General features: G+C 45.0%; 1 protein-coding gene across 1 annotated transcript in view; it reads right to left on the reverse strand.

The window, feature by feature from the left end:
* UBL3 (ubiquitin like 3) overlaps positions 1–16,145 on the reverse strand; it is a 115,148-nt gene that overhangs the window by 11,893 nt on the left and 87,110 nt on the right. Inside the window, exons 3-4 of the mRNA XM_073662487.1 lie at positions 3,071–3,157; positions 246–323 (exon numbers count right to left, since the gene is read on the reverse strand). Of these exons, the coding sequence (XP_073518588.1) occupies positions 246–323; positions 3,071–3,157 (165 nt within the window). The remainder of the gene's footprint in view (positions 1–245; positions 324–3,070; positions 3,158–16,145) is intronic.

Raw genomic sequence — 16,145 nt, forward strand, 5'->3', positions numbered from 1 at the left:
TTACAGGTGGATCTTGAACTTCAAAGGCCCCAATGTAAAATCTATAACAGGAGTCACAGGCAGCAAGATCCCCACCCTTAATATTACGCTCCTGTGCTCACGTTATTCCAGCCCGGTGGCCGGTATTTAAGGAGCTATAACTGATTTCAGTAACTTATGCTGGCAAAGCGGCAGGAAAACCAAAGTTGCCATATTGTAGTCTAGACCAAGAATGAGTTCACGGCCGCCCTGAATAAGCCACGTACCTTGAGAATTTGGCTCTGGCAATGTCTCTCTGGCAACCAAGTGCATCACTGTTGTCTTGCCAAGTGGAAGTTTTAATGCTGTATAAACCAAAGAAAAGAAACAATGTATCAGAAGCACAAGAACATGATGTGGGTTTGATTATAGCAAGGACCTATGTAGGAAGATCTCACTTTTCACCGGACTGATCTTGCAGCCAGGCTCATCAGTGGGCTGAGCACCACAGGGGGCACAATTCAGCAGCCGGTACAACTTTGCTATAGAGCTCAGCCCAAACCAAGAATATTAGTGTTTATCTTGTATTTACTTGTAATTATCAACACAAATATACATTCTGAATCCATATAAAATATATTTTGGAAGAACATGGTGCAGCAAAGAAAGATGTACCCCTTATAGGTAAATAAATAATAAAACCAGGCAAGTAACGTAAATGGGTTGTCTGGTGAAAACAAGACAAAAAGGATCTGACTGCTGGGACACAGTCATCGACAGAACGGACCCCGCTCCATTCATTCCCTATGTGGCGGCCTTGGCATAGAGAATGAATGGCGCCTTGGTCGTGTACCTGAACTATTGCTTCAGTTTGTAACAACGGAAATAAAAACTCCTCATCCTGCCGATTGGTGGGGGGTCTGCCTGCTGAGATCTGCCCCAATCAATAAGTTATCACCTATCCTGCAATAGGTGATAACTTGTCTGCACCGGACGACCCCTTTAACAATACATAGTTACATAGTTAGTAAAGCCGAATAAAGACTTGCGTCCATCAAGTTCGACCTTGTTAGTTCTGTAATTGCTAAAGTTGATCTAGAGGATCAATACTTGCAAAAATAAGTTCTCCAATTTATTTAAATATTTAACCCTAATTTCTGGATTTGGCTTACTTTAATGTCAATACAGTAGATATTGCAGCAGTGAGGACATGTATAATCTGAAAGTATAACTCATACATTGCTATTAGCATTGTGGCCACAAGATGGAGACATTGCACTGCGAGAACCAAGGGCACAAAGTGGGTTTGAGGGGATGATAGAAGTCTGCACACCAGGTAACATTACAATGGAAGGTTTCCATCAATGCAGCCGACGAAGAACATATTTCTACTACATAATTTCAACAAGGCGAAACAAAATGGATTACACATAGAAGTGGACGCCAACATCAAGGGTCTGAAGCGTGTGTAATCGTTGCACCAGACATCTCCATGCAAGAAACCTAAATACTACACAGTGATCGTATTGTAGAGGGTGATATCTGCAGTGCTACATCACATCCAGGAGGGGGCCAAGCAATGCCGTGAGGCGGCCGCTGGCAGGCTTCTCCCAAGTCTCCTTAAAGACGACCTTTCTCCAGTCTGAGCATGTTAAACTGGTCACATCATAGAATACCTGCTGCAGAGCTGAGTACAATGTATTGTTTTGTTGCTGTGGGGATATTTAGCTTGTAAAGTTTAGGTTATAATTTCCCCCTTCAACCAAGTGGGCTGTTGGCAGAGATTAGTCTCTGGGGGTGTGTACTTTTCCCCCTGCATGAGGTTGACCAATCATACGCAGGAAGCATCAGAGGGGAAAAAGAACATGCCCCCAGAGAATGTTAGACACGGCCTTCTGTGATATTATACTGACGCACAGCTCAGATCTCCTCCCGAGGTCACACTGATCTTACTATCGGCATCTGTGATTACAAATGGGGAGGGAGAGCAGAGCTGTACGTCATTACAAACACCTCTGTAGCTCTCCTCTCTCAGGGAAGTCAGCTTTGCTCAAAGCCCCTTACCCCCACACTGATAGCTCTGTGGGAGGAGAGCGGCAGAAATGTTTGTACTGACCCACAGCTCTGCTCTACTACCCTCCATCGCTCGTAATCACAGTAGATGCTGACCGTAAGATCAACGTGCCATCGGGAGGAGAGCAGGACTGTGTCACTACATGTCTTCCCATATCACACAGAGAAAGCAGGGGGACATGGTATTTTTCTGGAGGCATGTTATTTATTTTTTTCCTGTTTATGATTGGTCAATGTCATTCAGGGGAAGAAGTATGCATCCCAGAGACAAATTTCTGGTAACTCCCCATTGGCTAAAGAGGAAATTAAAATATAAAACTTTACAAGCCAATATCTCCACAACTTAGTTGAAAACGGAAAGATACTAAAAAAGTGTTATTCAGCTCTGCAGCCACTGTTCATGCTGTGGCCAATTTAACATGCTCAGATTGATGAAAGGACTGTGGACACTTCGAGACCCTTTTCTTTTTTTAAATGAAAAGTATACATTCTGAGCTAAAAACAATCTCTACAATTGGGTTTCACGAAACATTTTCACTGTTTTCCTTTAACCACCTCTACTTGGCACGGTCTATTCCTGAATGAGTTAACTGAGAGTCAATCAGTGAGCTCATTCTGATGGGAGAGTTTAGAACTCATATCTTCCTTCTGTGCTGATTTGTGATCACATGATTTATGAACACAAAGTTCAACTCCTCTTTCATCAGCTCAGAGGAGCTCACAAGAAGGACAATAAGACTTACAGATTCTCCTGTCAGAACAAGCTCACTGACCGATTCTCAGTTACCTCATTCTACAGCCAGCAATAGACAGCGCCTCAGAGGCTATAACAGGCTGAATTCATTAAACCCAATTGGAAAAATGCTTTTTTATTTTAACCAGAAATAAATGCATTGAAAAATAGCAAAAACAGCATTAAGCAAAAGCAGAAAACAGCTCATATTTTAAGTTAAGACAGTAAAAAAAATCTGCACATTGGACCATAAGACTTGGTAAAGTAACTTTTAATGAGACTTCAATGAAAAATGTTTCCCCGTACCTCCTAAAGTCACATTGCCGTGGAGAAACCGTCCTTGATAAATGAGTCGGAGAATGCACGGACTGCTGACCTGCTCCTCTTCCCAGTCTGAAAAAAAAAAACCATAATGATCAACGGCAGAGATCTTCTATACAGACGTTAATCAGAGGAAACCACATTTCTGCCACGGAGCATTTTCACTGCTTTTCTTAGTTTATCGATCTTTGAGCATGCAGTGAGACAACCTCCTTGGGTCTATCATATCGGCCATAGTGATAAATGTATATCACCTGTTATAGGACAAAACAACAAAAGAATATAACATGGAAACCTCAAATAAGGGATGAAAAGGGAGAAATACTACTTGTAATATCTCCTGGCGCCCACAAGGGGTTATCCTGTGCCGCTCTGCCAAAGTAGCAACCCGAGGCCGCTCGCCAGGTATTGTGCCCACGCCCTATTCTTAATAGGAAAGGAGCACAATAACTGTCCAGTGTGCACAAGACCTGGCAAACACCGGGTAAGTAGTGGCTCATCTTCACAGCTCTGGAGCATCTCTCACCTGTGCTGTTCCTCATTTATCCCTCCTGGAAATGTATGAGTAAATTAATAACTGTCATCATTCTACTTGTCAATATGGTGTATCAGAAGAGGCAATTAGCATATTTAATTTCTCAGAGGCGCATGCATGGCCTATAAGTCTCCTTACTCTGACATGCCAGGCTTGGCTTGTCACTCTCCACAAATAGAAACGTTACCTCCAATATGGTAAGCACTCATCAGACTGTGTCCACCTGTGTGGGCCTGAACCCACTGAACAGGACAATAGTAATACCCAGCTGTACAACACCGGGACAAGACAGCAGAGATTTCTAAAAAAAAAATGCTCCTAAATGGATTATTCAAGGGGAACGCAAAAATTTATTAAAATCAAAACTTAACGAGATCGACTGGATACTTCTTATATCTATCCTATCATTAAAGGGTTCATGAATAAGCTGAACTCTGCATCTTTCTAAAATGTAACATGAAAAGGAAAAACGTCCAGATCAGCTAATGACCTCACAGCCGAGCGCTGATTTATTGGACTCCCAGAATCAATGTCATGCCGTCCATGGAAGGAGCGCTCCGACCCTGGAGGAAGAAATACGGCAGAACATGACACCATTATGGATGCTGCTCAGATCTGGAGACGTTTCTTATTTCGCACATGACCTTATCGATGACATCAGCTATCCAATACCAGCCTGTTACTCTGCTGCTTGATTCGCTCGGTCTGAATCATACAAAACAGCCAAGGTGAAACGATAAGAGGAGGAGGAGGACGGAGGTGGTGGAGGAGGAGGACGACAGAGGTGGTGGAGGAGGAGGAGGACGACAGAGACGACGGAGGTGGTGGAGGAGGAGGAGGACGACGGAGGTGGAGGACGACGGAGGTGGAGGACGACGGAGGTGGTGGAGGTGGACGACGACGGAGGTGGTGGAGGAGGACGACGACGGAGGTGGTGGTGGAGGACGACGACGGAGGTGGTGGAGGAGGACGACGACGGAGGTGGTGGAGGACGACGACGACGGCGGAGGTGGTGGAGGAGGACGACGACGACGACGGCGGAGGTGGTGGAGGAGGACGACGACGACGACGGCGGAGGTGGTGGAGGAGGACGACGACGACGGCGGAGGTGGTGGAGGAGGACGACGACGACGGCGGAGGTGGTGGAGGAGGACGACGACGACGGCGGAGGTGGTGGAGGAGGACGACGACGACGGCGGAGGTGGTGGAGGAGGACGACGACGACGGCGGAGGTGGTGGAGGAGGACGACGACGACGGCGGAGGTGGTGGAGGAGGACGACGACGGCGGAGGTGGTGGAGGAGGACGACGACGACGGAGGTGGTGGAGGAGGACGACGACGGCGGAGGTGGTGGAGGAGGACGACGACGGCGGAGGTGGTGGAGGAGGACGACGACGGCGGAGGTGGTGGAGGAGGACGACGACGGCGGAGGTGGTGGAGGAGGACGACGACGGCGGAGGTGGTGGAGGAGGACGACGACGGCGGAGGTGGTGGAGGAGGACGACGACGGCGGCGGTGGTGGAGGAGGACGACGACGGCGGCGGCGGTGGTGGAGGACGACGGCGGTGGAGGAGGACGACGACGACGGCGGTGGAGGAGGACGACGACGGCGGAGGTGGTGGTGGAGGAGGACGACGACGGCGGCGGTGGAGGACGACGACGACGACTGAGGTGGATAAGAGAAACGTTTCAGCTATCTGCTCTGAAAAAGTTAAAAAAAAAAAAAAAAAAAAAAATCAGACGCACTTCATAAACCGGACATCAGCCCTAGAATTGAGAATGCGCTCTGCAGAAACTGCCGGCAGCATGGGATAAGTGCAGCTTGCATCCCAGCGTCAGCGATAAAAGGAAAACTGGGATTTATCACATTCAGAAACTAAAATACGTTCTATGCTCTACAGCAAAACATTGACGAGAAAGAGGAGACTTCCTCTGAGAAGATGGTGGGAGAGTCTGAGCCTTAAGGGTCCTCCAGTTGTAAGAAGTCATCACCTATGCACAGGACTTCTACAGTAGGGGTTTGTCTGCAGAGACCATCGCCAATCACTCATAACTTGAACTTTCTAAAACTACCTCAACATTTGTGATTATAGAATAGAAAAAAAATAAAACAATACGGTGATCCAGTGATTATTACATTTAATTACATAGCATGGCGCCACCTGGTGGTTACAGTGTATGGCAATGTGCACGTCCACCTAATGAGCCTAGCGCTGGTGGACACACGTGCTCAGTCACACCCTGCACAGTCAGGGCTCTGCACAGTGATCATGATCCCGCAGACCTTTGTGTCCTGCATGTCAGGGAGGGAGTCTCTGCATTAATAGAGGAGACCGCTACAACAGAGGAAATAAGGAGGGACTATGTCAGCTGCCAGAGGGGGAAGGAACCTGATTACGTCCAGAGTTCGCCTCTAACAGCACAGATTAGGAGTCACGGATCAAAGTCGCCTATATAAAGCCATGACGTCACCAAAACAACGGGCAGAACATAGAAGCCATCTGTGCGCTGTCCGTCTTTAACACGGTAAAATGTAGTGGATGCTTTGCAACTTATTTTTTAAAGCATAGGAGAAAATTACTGATGAAACAGAGAAAACGTGAAAGAGAGACACTGATGAAACCTGGTCCAAAACACTGATTAAAATCGGACCATAAAGTGCGAATGAGAAAAATCTCTCATGTATGAATGAGGCCCAAGGTACCTTATGAGCTCAACCAGCACACAAAATCCAGGATCAAGGGATAATCCCAGTAGATGGTTCACTGCAAACACATACATAAGCACATATGCATTTGTAAGATGCCTATATACCCTACAGTGTAATATTGGGTGCTTCTCCTTTAAATACAGAGGGCAAGTGAAGCGGACTCCATCTCCCGGATTTACCTGTAACCTCAGATCGCTGTTTGGGTGTAAACAGAAAAAGAAATGAAATCTGTTTCGCAAACACCCACGGAGATGTTTGGAATAATTACTGTAGAGAACACAATGCACAAGTCTATACTAGCCGTGCCCTCCGCCGGCAGGCTGCAGCGACGTCTCTGCCCTCCACCGTTAGGGGCTGTGCCACCCATACACCAGCTCATTTTGCATATATTAAAGGGAAATTGTGTCAGGACTGGCTGGGATGGAGGCTGCAGGTTGGCACAGCTTTTAACGCTTTAAAACAGAATGGCTATATAGGTTTCCACACATTACATATTTCCAAGTACCTTTATCAAAATCCTACTGGCACCAACACAAGGATAAAAGGCTTCAATAACGGAGCTCCATCATGGACTAAATAAGAAGAGAGATCAATTTACATTGAAGTTTCACAGAACAATTTTTGGGACAACCCTTAAAAGCTGTTTTCCCATTAACAAAAGTTCATTTTAATCAATAGATCTTGGAATAATAATAATTTCCACAATTTAATGTATTTAAATAAAATGTTCCTGTGCTGAGTTAATCTTATAAATGTTCCCCTGCTGTGTACTGTGTAATGGCTGTGTCTGACCGTACAGGAACATGGTCTGATCATACCACAGCTCCTGGGCAGGGGAGGAAGCAAAAGAGTATACAGACATTACAGGAGGGGATCACAAATGATTCTTTCTTTGAAGTAAAACAATGTTTAAAAACAGACAGGGAAATGTTTTACCTCACAGAAAGAATCAGTTGTGATACTGTGCTGTAATGTCTGTATAGTCTTTTGCTTCCCCCCTGCCCTGGAGATGTGGTATGATCAGACCGTGTTCCTGTACGGTCAGACACAACCATTACACAGTACACAGCAGGGGCACATTTATAAGATTATCTCAGCACAGGAACATTTTATTTTAACACATCCAATTGTGGAAATTATTATTATTCCAAGATCTATTGATGAAAATCAACTTTCGTTCGTGGAAAAAACCCTTAAAGGCCCCCATACACATCAGATTAATGTCAGCCGAACCAGACGACATTGACAGCTTCCGCCAGCAGTCTAATGAGTATGTCCCCCCCTAACCGTCCCTTGATGGATGCCGGGGACAGAAGGATCCAGCACATTTCAGCCTGCCGACCCTTTTGAGGTCACGTAGCGTTTTAGCCTATAGTCAGCGGCTCCGTCGGGGCTGACTTCTGAAGCCCTGAAAAACGGGATTGTGGTGCCCACCTCAAATAGGTGGTTACGACAGAAAATGAAGTCCAACAGAGCATAAAGTGGCTCAGTCTGCATCATTGCAGTCAATGGCCCCATCTGAGCAAAGTCCAATCACATTTCCAGCAGAGATTCAGACGTAAGCCCCAACGAAACACCTGTACGTAGGCTAAAATGCCATGTGAACCCGGCCTTAGGTGTCTGGCCGTGGCTCTTCCCGACAGCACAGAAGCACTTAGGCATCTGAGCCATACACAGGACATCTCCAAGGTCGTCTCATACATTTTCCAGCTGATGGACCAACCCCAAGAACCACCATGAACACAGGTTATCCTGCCACCGCGCCATAAAGGAGTGGCGGGTCCTGGTACTTCAACTGAACAGGCAGTACACGCCAGTGTAATATACTGCATTGTAAATGCATAAAGGGGCTCTGCCAATTGGTGAGGACTCAGGACACTGGACCCTCAATAGTCATACATTGACGGACTAGTTTATGGTGGAGTCAAAGCAGAGTTTGGATAAACATGGTGGGAGCAGTCTTCTATATAGGACATTTACGGGCTGAGCAGGGACTGACTGTCCTCACTGGAGAAGATGTATACCTTCACATAAGACTATTCCTATAATATATCAGTCCTCTCGTACTATTAGTATCACCGGAGACCGTCACAGACAGAATAACCTTAATATGAGGTTTTTCCAGCGAGACGGGTTTCATTTGCAAAGAGTAAACATTTTGGCTACTGAAGACGTAAACACGAGAAGATAATACTTAATTGGATGTTTCTTTGGAAACGAGGCCAAGTTCGTGAGGTTTCAAATTATAGTTCTCAGTGGTGGATCCGACGGTTACACATCACTAAACCACAGACATGGCGAGGAGAGCAGAGCAGCTCCAGGTGACTGCGGAGGCTACAGCCGAGACCCGAGGCCGAGACCGAGACCCGAGCTCACATCCATTGCCACGTGTGGATTATGTTCACCTGGTGTGACTGCATCATAGCTGGCATCGAGTGCTACGTTTCTTCCAGACTAAGTAACTACATTTAGGACCTAAAGCATATTCTGCCCTGGTGACAATTTCCATTTAAGACTCTAAGGACCCATGAACAAAGCCAGTATTGATGAGGAGATGTGCAGGAGTCAAGACGTTGCGGATTCACGAAGAGGCGTGTCGCGTGCCTGGCCACAAATTTTACTACGGTTCCTGCTGGAGTAAGATTTCTGGCGTACCAAATGCCGTTGCAGCAGCATCATGAATTTGACAACTTATGGACCCAACGCCTCTGTACTGCCCACTTTGTTGGAGGTGGGTGAAAATGTTTTGAGAACACCAAAAGTTGCAAAATTTTAAACACAGCCTTGAGTTACGCCAAAATTATGTCACTTTTCAAAACTTTTTAACAGAATATCAATGTAAAAGCTTTGATGAATCGTATACGTTATATAAATCAAAGGATGTGATGTCTTAGAAGCAAGGTAGAAGACTCCAAAAGGTGAAGAAATCAGCTTCATTATGCAGGGCTGACTGACAGTGATGGGGGCCGGTCTGGGCAAATCTGAACGAACTCTACAAGTAAGGTGGACAATGTAAGAGCCAGCCATGACACCCTGTAGGGCCCAGTCCCATTGAAGAAAGCACATATTTACATATATTATAAGAAAACCAAAACATAGCAGCCCACAACTGACTTCCCCTATAGGAACAGTAGACTACAGCTTTCCCAGTCACAGACTTTCTCCCCAGTAGTCACAGCAGCTCCAACAGTGACCAGTTCTGTTGGGTTCAGCTCTAACAGAAATATAACCTTCTGCACACCCCAGGTATGTGATCTGCCATTACACCATGCAAGGCAAAGAAACAAAGCCTTCAGCCACTTGAGATAACAAACATGATTGATGACTTCTCATGCTGCCCCGGTAATTGTCAAACAAGGGTGAGAAGAGAATCCACCTCTACCGAGCAACCAACTACCGGAAAAAGAAGAAACAATGGACGACATCTCATCACCCACACAGAGCCGGTTTATCATGGCAGGACACATAGTATGAAGGACAACACAGTCCATTCCTAAACTCAAAAAGTAGTGAGAGGAAACCTGTGAGGATGACGCACCTTTTATTTCTTTGCAGAAAATTTGGAGAGTTGCAGTTCTCCTCTTTTTTGTGTAATTTTGGAGTCCTCTGGACATGGCCATGACACTGTTGCACCCCAACTTTGTATTGCTAGGAAGAATGCAGCTGTCTTCTGCAAAGAGCTGTGCATGCGTCCCCCTCTCTGTTCACAATGCCCTTGTTTTCGAGATGGGCGATATCTCGGAGGTAAGACCCGGGTCTATCAGATATTTATGGCATACCCTCTTAGCGGATACAACATATTGGTCTGGTGGGTGAGGCCATGTACAGCACCGATGACTGCCTAGACGCATACTGTCGGCTGTATGCCATATTACATATTATCAGCCTTCAAAATGTAAATGAATGTTTCCATCCACTGTCAAGAAGTAGAGATCCTGAAAACTGTGAGGAATTGATACACAATCAGAACCCCCCCCCCCCCAATTATACAACCTTTCCCATTATAAGGTTAGAATTACAGAACCTTAAAGGGGTCTGAAACCAACATTGATTTAATCCTAAATCTCTAGTGTAATAAAGAAAATTAGAAAACCAATTGGATTAAACATTCTCCATCTTTTCCTCACTACTGTATGTAACTGCTTTATTATTTTTTATTTTGGACAACTTCCTGTTTGATATTTCGTTTAACAATCCCCTGGGATACTCAAATAGGACGTCATCAGGGGGTAGAGTTCTCTCCTTATAATGTGCACTGACAGTGCGCTCTCTTGACAGCTCATCAATTCTCATTAGAGCCGGTGAGTGAGTGCACTGTCACTGGGAATTAAAGAGAATATGCTGTTGAGCAGGCATCGGAATGGACGCTTTGTTTAAGGGTAAGGACAGAGGAGAAGTGACCATAGACTCTGCCCCATGATGACGTCTTGTTTGAGTATCCCAGCATGCACTGGTGGTTCTCAAACGAAATGTCCTCAAACAGTAAGTTGGTAGAACCCCCCCCCCCAAAAAAAAAAAACAGAATAGAGAGGGAATGATAGGGAATTTTCAATTAAAGTTTATTAGAAAAGCAATTAGATTATTACGGTAAATAGACATTTAGGATTAAATCAGTTTTCGTGTCGGACCACCCCTTTAACTTGAGAAGGAAGAGAATTCGCCAATACTGGAAATGGATGTGCCTAGGAGGAAGAACGATATTACCATCCCAGTGACATTGAATTTCTACAAGATGCTATCAATGACTGATATTCTCTCGTAAATGCTCTTCTGCATTAACCCATTCAAGCCCCGAGCCAAAACCTTGACTTGCAGAACTGCTTCTATGAGATAAGGAGGTTAATGGACTATTTAGCTTTAATAAGCAGTGCAGAGAGCCTTGTGGGCATATAGATTTAAATGGGCATGAAATAATAATTGTATGAATTATGGAAGAGACCAGAATTTGTAAGGAAAAGGGATCTTTACGGCTTAGCCCTTCTAAGGGGACTGGTGACTCTTGGCTGAAGACCACAACACATGATTAGCATCTGCACCTCGGAGGCTGCTCTGAAATGAGAGCTGGAAATGAAGGGGTGCAATACACCAATTTTGGGTCCCTTGTACCAATTTTGATTAATCTTGAAAAACCAATATCACGGAATGAACACATGGTAAAATAACAGTAAATTACAGTCTAGTGAAGGAAGGTGAAGCAAAACTATTTTAGATAAAAGGCATAAGCCATTTATTTTAGTTGCTCATATAGCGCCATTAATTCCACAGCACTTTACAGACATTATCATCACTGTACCCATCGGGGCTCACAATCTACATGCCCCATTGGTATATCTTTGTAGTGTGGTAGGAAACAGGAGAACCCGGAGAAAACCCATGCAAACACGGGGAGAACATACAAACTCTGACGTCGTCTTTAGTGGGATTTGAACTCAGGACCCCATTGCTGCTAAGCTAGAGTGCTGCTAACCACTGAGCCACCATGCTGGCCTTATAGAGCAAATCAGCATGAGGTTCTACTTCTTTCCAAAAGCATTGAACAGAGGGAATTTCCCACCGTATGTGGCCTTAGCTCCAGTATATATTAGGTTGAAAGGTTTGGCTATCATGACGAGTGACTGATACTATCAAGTTTATCACTTCTTGCAAATCTATTGAAGTCAAAATGTGTTGGACTTCCAAAGAAGATTTCAAAATGCCCAGCTTTCTCCCAAATTTAAAGAGCTTGTCTAGGACTACAATATTAGCGACTTTTACTTCGGACAGACCATCAAAGTCAGATTGGTGGAGGTCCGACACCTGGCACCCACCCCCGATTAGAGGACAGTGCTGGTACGTTACAGCTCCGTACACTGTGTAGTGGCCATTCTCAGGTACTGCAGCTCATCTCCCACTGAAGTGCTGATTGGTAGGGATGTCTGACCTCAACCAAACTGATAGTTATCACCAATTCTAATTATTGGTCATTAATATTATAGTCCTGGACAATCCCATTAAAGAAAATTGGGCTTTTTTGGGCTACTATATAAAGTCACTACATTACTATAATGCTTAGAAATCAGATGGCTAGGTTGGACGCAGAAAACCAGAAATGTTTTGAGTAAAGTGAAAAGCCTTTGGCTAGTGGAGGAACCTAGAAAGTCTACATAGACTTGTGAAACGAGAGTATTCCATAGGAGGCCAATTAGTACCTACGTTACCGAAGAGTAGCGGGGCTAATGAAGGAACCTCTGATTCTTCAGGAGATCATTCAAATGATCGTCCAACACCCGGGGGCTCGTCACATCTTATATCAAAGAAGCAGGATAGTAAATTAGATGGTATAAGGGGGGATGGAAACGGTATGAAAAGGTGGGCACTATTAACCAAGCTGTAAGTAATGACTGACCCCTTACTGAGAGTGGCACATAATGCCGCACTGCTGTTGAAGTGTCGGGGGTCCCATAAAGCCCCCCAATTCATTAATTGAAGATTTTCCGTTTTCTCCATTTGTAATATTCTTTTAAAACCAAATTTTACACTGAAACAGATTTCTAACCATCAAATAGTCTCCTAAAAGGGTAAAGGTGTGCGTGCTTAGAGGGGTTGCCCACTTTATCCTTATTTTAATATATGTCGTGGACAGGATTTTGTGGCACTTAAGTACACGTTCTCCTCCTTTCTCACAGACGGCACGGCTCTCTTGACCACAATATGGCTGCGGATGGAGGAGTAATGTATATTTTCTACTCTTTACATGAGTATCTTCAGTGCTGTAGATATCTGCTTTACAGCAGTGTTGCTTCGAGAGGTCACATGACAGGAAATCCATGCAGCGTCTTAAAGGGGTTGTCTAGGATTGGGGTTCAAGTCTGCAGTCACTATGCGACTGCTAACTTGTGAATCCTCACACTGCACGCTGTCAGGATTCTCTGGTGTCGGCACTTGACTGCAAGTATGCGATTTGCATAATGCAGTCACATGCTGACTAGATGTATGCGGACTCGCTCAATGCAAGTGAATTGAGCAGGACACGTCTAGTTGGAATGTGACCGGAAGTATGCGATTTGCATAATGCAGTCACATGCTGACTAGACATGCGCGGTCTCGCTCAATACAAGTGAATTGAGCAGGACATGTCTAGTTGGAATGTGGCCGGAAGTATGCGGTCCCATAATTGCCCACGCCCAATGCCGAAAAATCCGGACAACGTGCACTGTGTGCATTCACAAATCTGTAGTCAGAGTGACAGCAGACTTGAACCCCAATCCTGGACAACCCCTTTAACAACCATGACAACCCCCAGAGGCAGAACAGCGTTAACTAGGAATATATTACGACACAAGATTATTTTCAATTTTAAACCCTTTTCATTTACATTTCATGATAGCATCCTTTAATCCTCTTGAGGTGACATTACACCCAAAGTAACCTCATGTTTGTCTTCCTTCAAGTCTTTTGCCTTTTCTTGCAAGAATGTCATACTTGTCTATCAAAGCTTTTCCAACAAACTGCTCCTTAAAGCTTACTTTTGCTTAATTAGAGAAGAACAGATGGTCGTGCTATCGTCAATTACCAGTGGAATCAATTAAGCCGGGGTGATCACAAGTGGACATCTACCTACTGTAATTTCATGCGCGCAGGAAGAAAGCCTCAGCGACAAACGCCTGATATCGGCTCTTCTACCGTCCGGTCTGTAGCTTTCCATCTAATTAGATTGCCAGCTCTTTACAGAAACTATTCGGATTCCATCTCTTTGCTGCCCCCCAACTCTTCGTACTCGGTATCAAATGTGACATCAAGTCCAGACAAATCGCCCAAAAGAGTGAGCCAACAGAAGTGCGGGGAGATTGTGGCGTGCACTGCGCTCGCTGAATGATTACCATGTAGTTACAAGATTAGGATCGGTGATATTGCATTATTGTAGGAGAAGGCTAGAAGAATTTTTTTGTTTTTGTGTCACCAAGACAATCTTGCAGAAATCTGAGACAAAAAGCAGCTTGGTCCTTGGTACTGTATGGTCTCCAAGACAGAGAAAGCAGTGATCTCTGTCAGCTAAACCTCCTGACACCCCACATTGATGCTCAGCTCAGGCGATGCTGAGTATGTTCTGAATAGAGAAAGGAAAATAAGCAGCTGCGAGGCTCCTCCTTTAAGAACAAAGTGTGGGCATGTTGAAATCCAAGAGTTCTAATCATTCTTTACCTTCACTGATGTTCATGGACACCTTAAAGGGAATCTGTCAGTAGTATCAACCCTCCTAAGCCATCTATATGGCTGAATAAAATGACACCTTGATATCTGCAATCCGATGTCTTATTTAAGAGAAATCCACATTTTTCTTATATGTAAATGAGCTGTTAAGGTCTATGGGCCAGACATAGATCTCCCTGAGAATCTGCCTCCAGAGATTACTGTAAATGAAAGGGGGAATTACCAGTGTAGATCAGGAGAGCAGACTGTCAGTCATTACATGTCTCACACTGGTAACACCTTTCATTTAGCTTTGGAGGCAGATTCTCAAGGAGATCTATGTCCAGCCCATAGATCTTACCAGCTCAATTACTTAAGAAAAATGTGTCTTTCTCTGGAATAAGAGATTGGATCGCAGATATCAAGGTAGCATTTTATTCAGCGTGCTAGGACCTACATGGCCATATAGACGGCTTAGGGAAGCCTGATTTTACTGACAGATTCCTTTTAAAAGGAAAAACTTAAGACAAATCCCATATATCAGCTCCTATTGGAGAGGATAGGAGCCAGTCAGCAGACACTAAACCAAACGTATAAAACTGGAGGTTATGCCAATCTGCTGCCGGAGGTCATGACCGCTAAATCGATGGGAGTGCCAAGTATTGGACCCGCTCCTATCTCATACTAGTCACTTATATTAAGGATAGGTCCACATTATAAAAGTCGTAGACAACCCCTTTAATTTCTGTGACTTTAAGACTTTATTTATCCTACAAACTATATACATCAGATACACCATAAAAGAAAAATGAGAGACCCCGTGAAGCTCATAAGCAATCTCCATCCAGAGTGACCTCCCAACAGCGCCCTCTACTGGCAGTGAGCAGCCTCCCATAGTTCCTGCACAGATCACGGCCACAGATTCTCTTTAAGACACAGGGTTTCCCTGGTCCCATGTAGATCTGGGCACAAGCAATAGGAATATTTCTATGGCAGCTATAAACAGACTTTCTACCCCATATAACTACAGTATTGCTTTAAACTACACTAATATTGTTAATATAGAGGAGAGCGACTGCTGTTACCATGGAAACAAGTAATTCCCCCATCACCGAGATGTTATTAGCGATGGCTTCCAAGAGAACCTTTAAAGATATGGGGAGATGGCTGTAAACAGCCACGGCGTACCCTCCACATTGTATCCTGGGCATCGCACCCCTGCGTGTGCCGCCCGCTCTCTGCACAGCTCTATGGAGCACACGACAGCCATTGTCACATCTCAGCAGACGCGTCCACCGTCTTCCACTGCACAAAATCTCTCAGTGCTGCGGAGTGGACGACACCGAACACTACTTCACATGGCCTGGCAGGACGCCCTGCCCTACTTCTACAGACAGAGGACAACAGCGAAGCCAGACGTCACAAACTGAGAGACACAAGGCTTCCTGCAGAAAAGACCCGAGCCAGCAGGAAAAATACATCTAAGTCCATATCACAGCGCCCCCAGGAGGAGAACGGCCAGCCTAAAAAGAAAAGGTCACAGGGGAAAGGGAAGGGGGCCAGCCTGGCCACCAACATTAATGACGTTGGCTCTTTTCAGGCAATAAGAAAAATAAAAGTGCACCTTGCTGTGCCATCTTCTCCAT

Source organism: Phyllobates terribilis, unplaced genomic scaffold (assembly GCF_046119375.1).
Source record: "Phyllobates terribilis strain yellow unplaced genomic scaffold, ASM4611937v1 Scaffold_2__4_contigs__length_985480577, whole genome shotgun sequence".
Lineage (NCBI taxonomy): Eukaryota > Metazoa > Chordata > Amphibia > Anura > Dendrobatidae > Phyllobates > Phyllobates terribilis.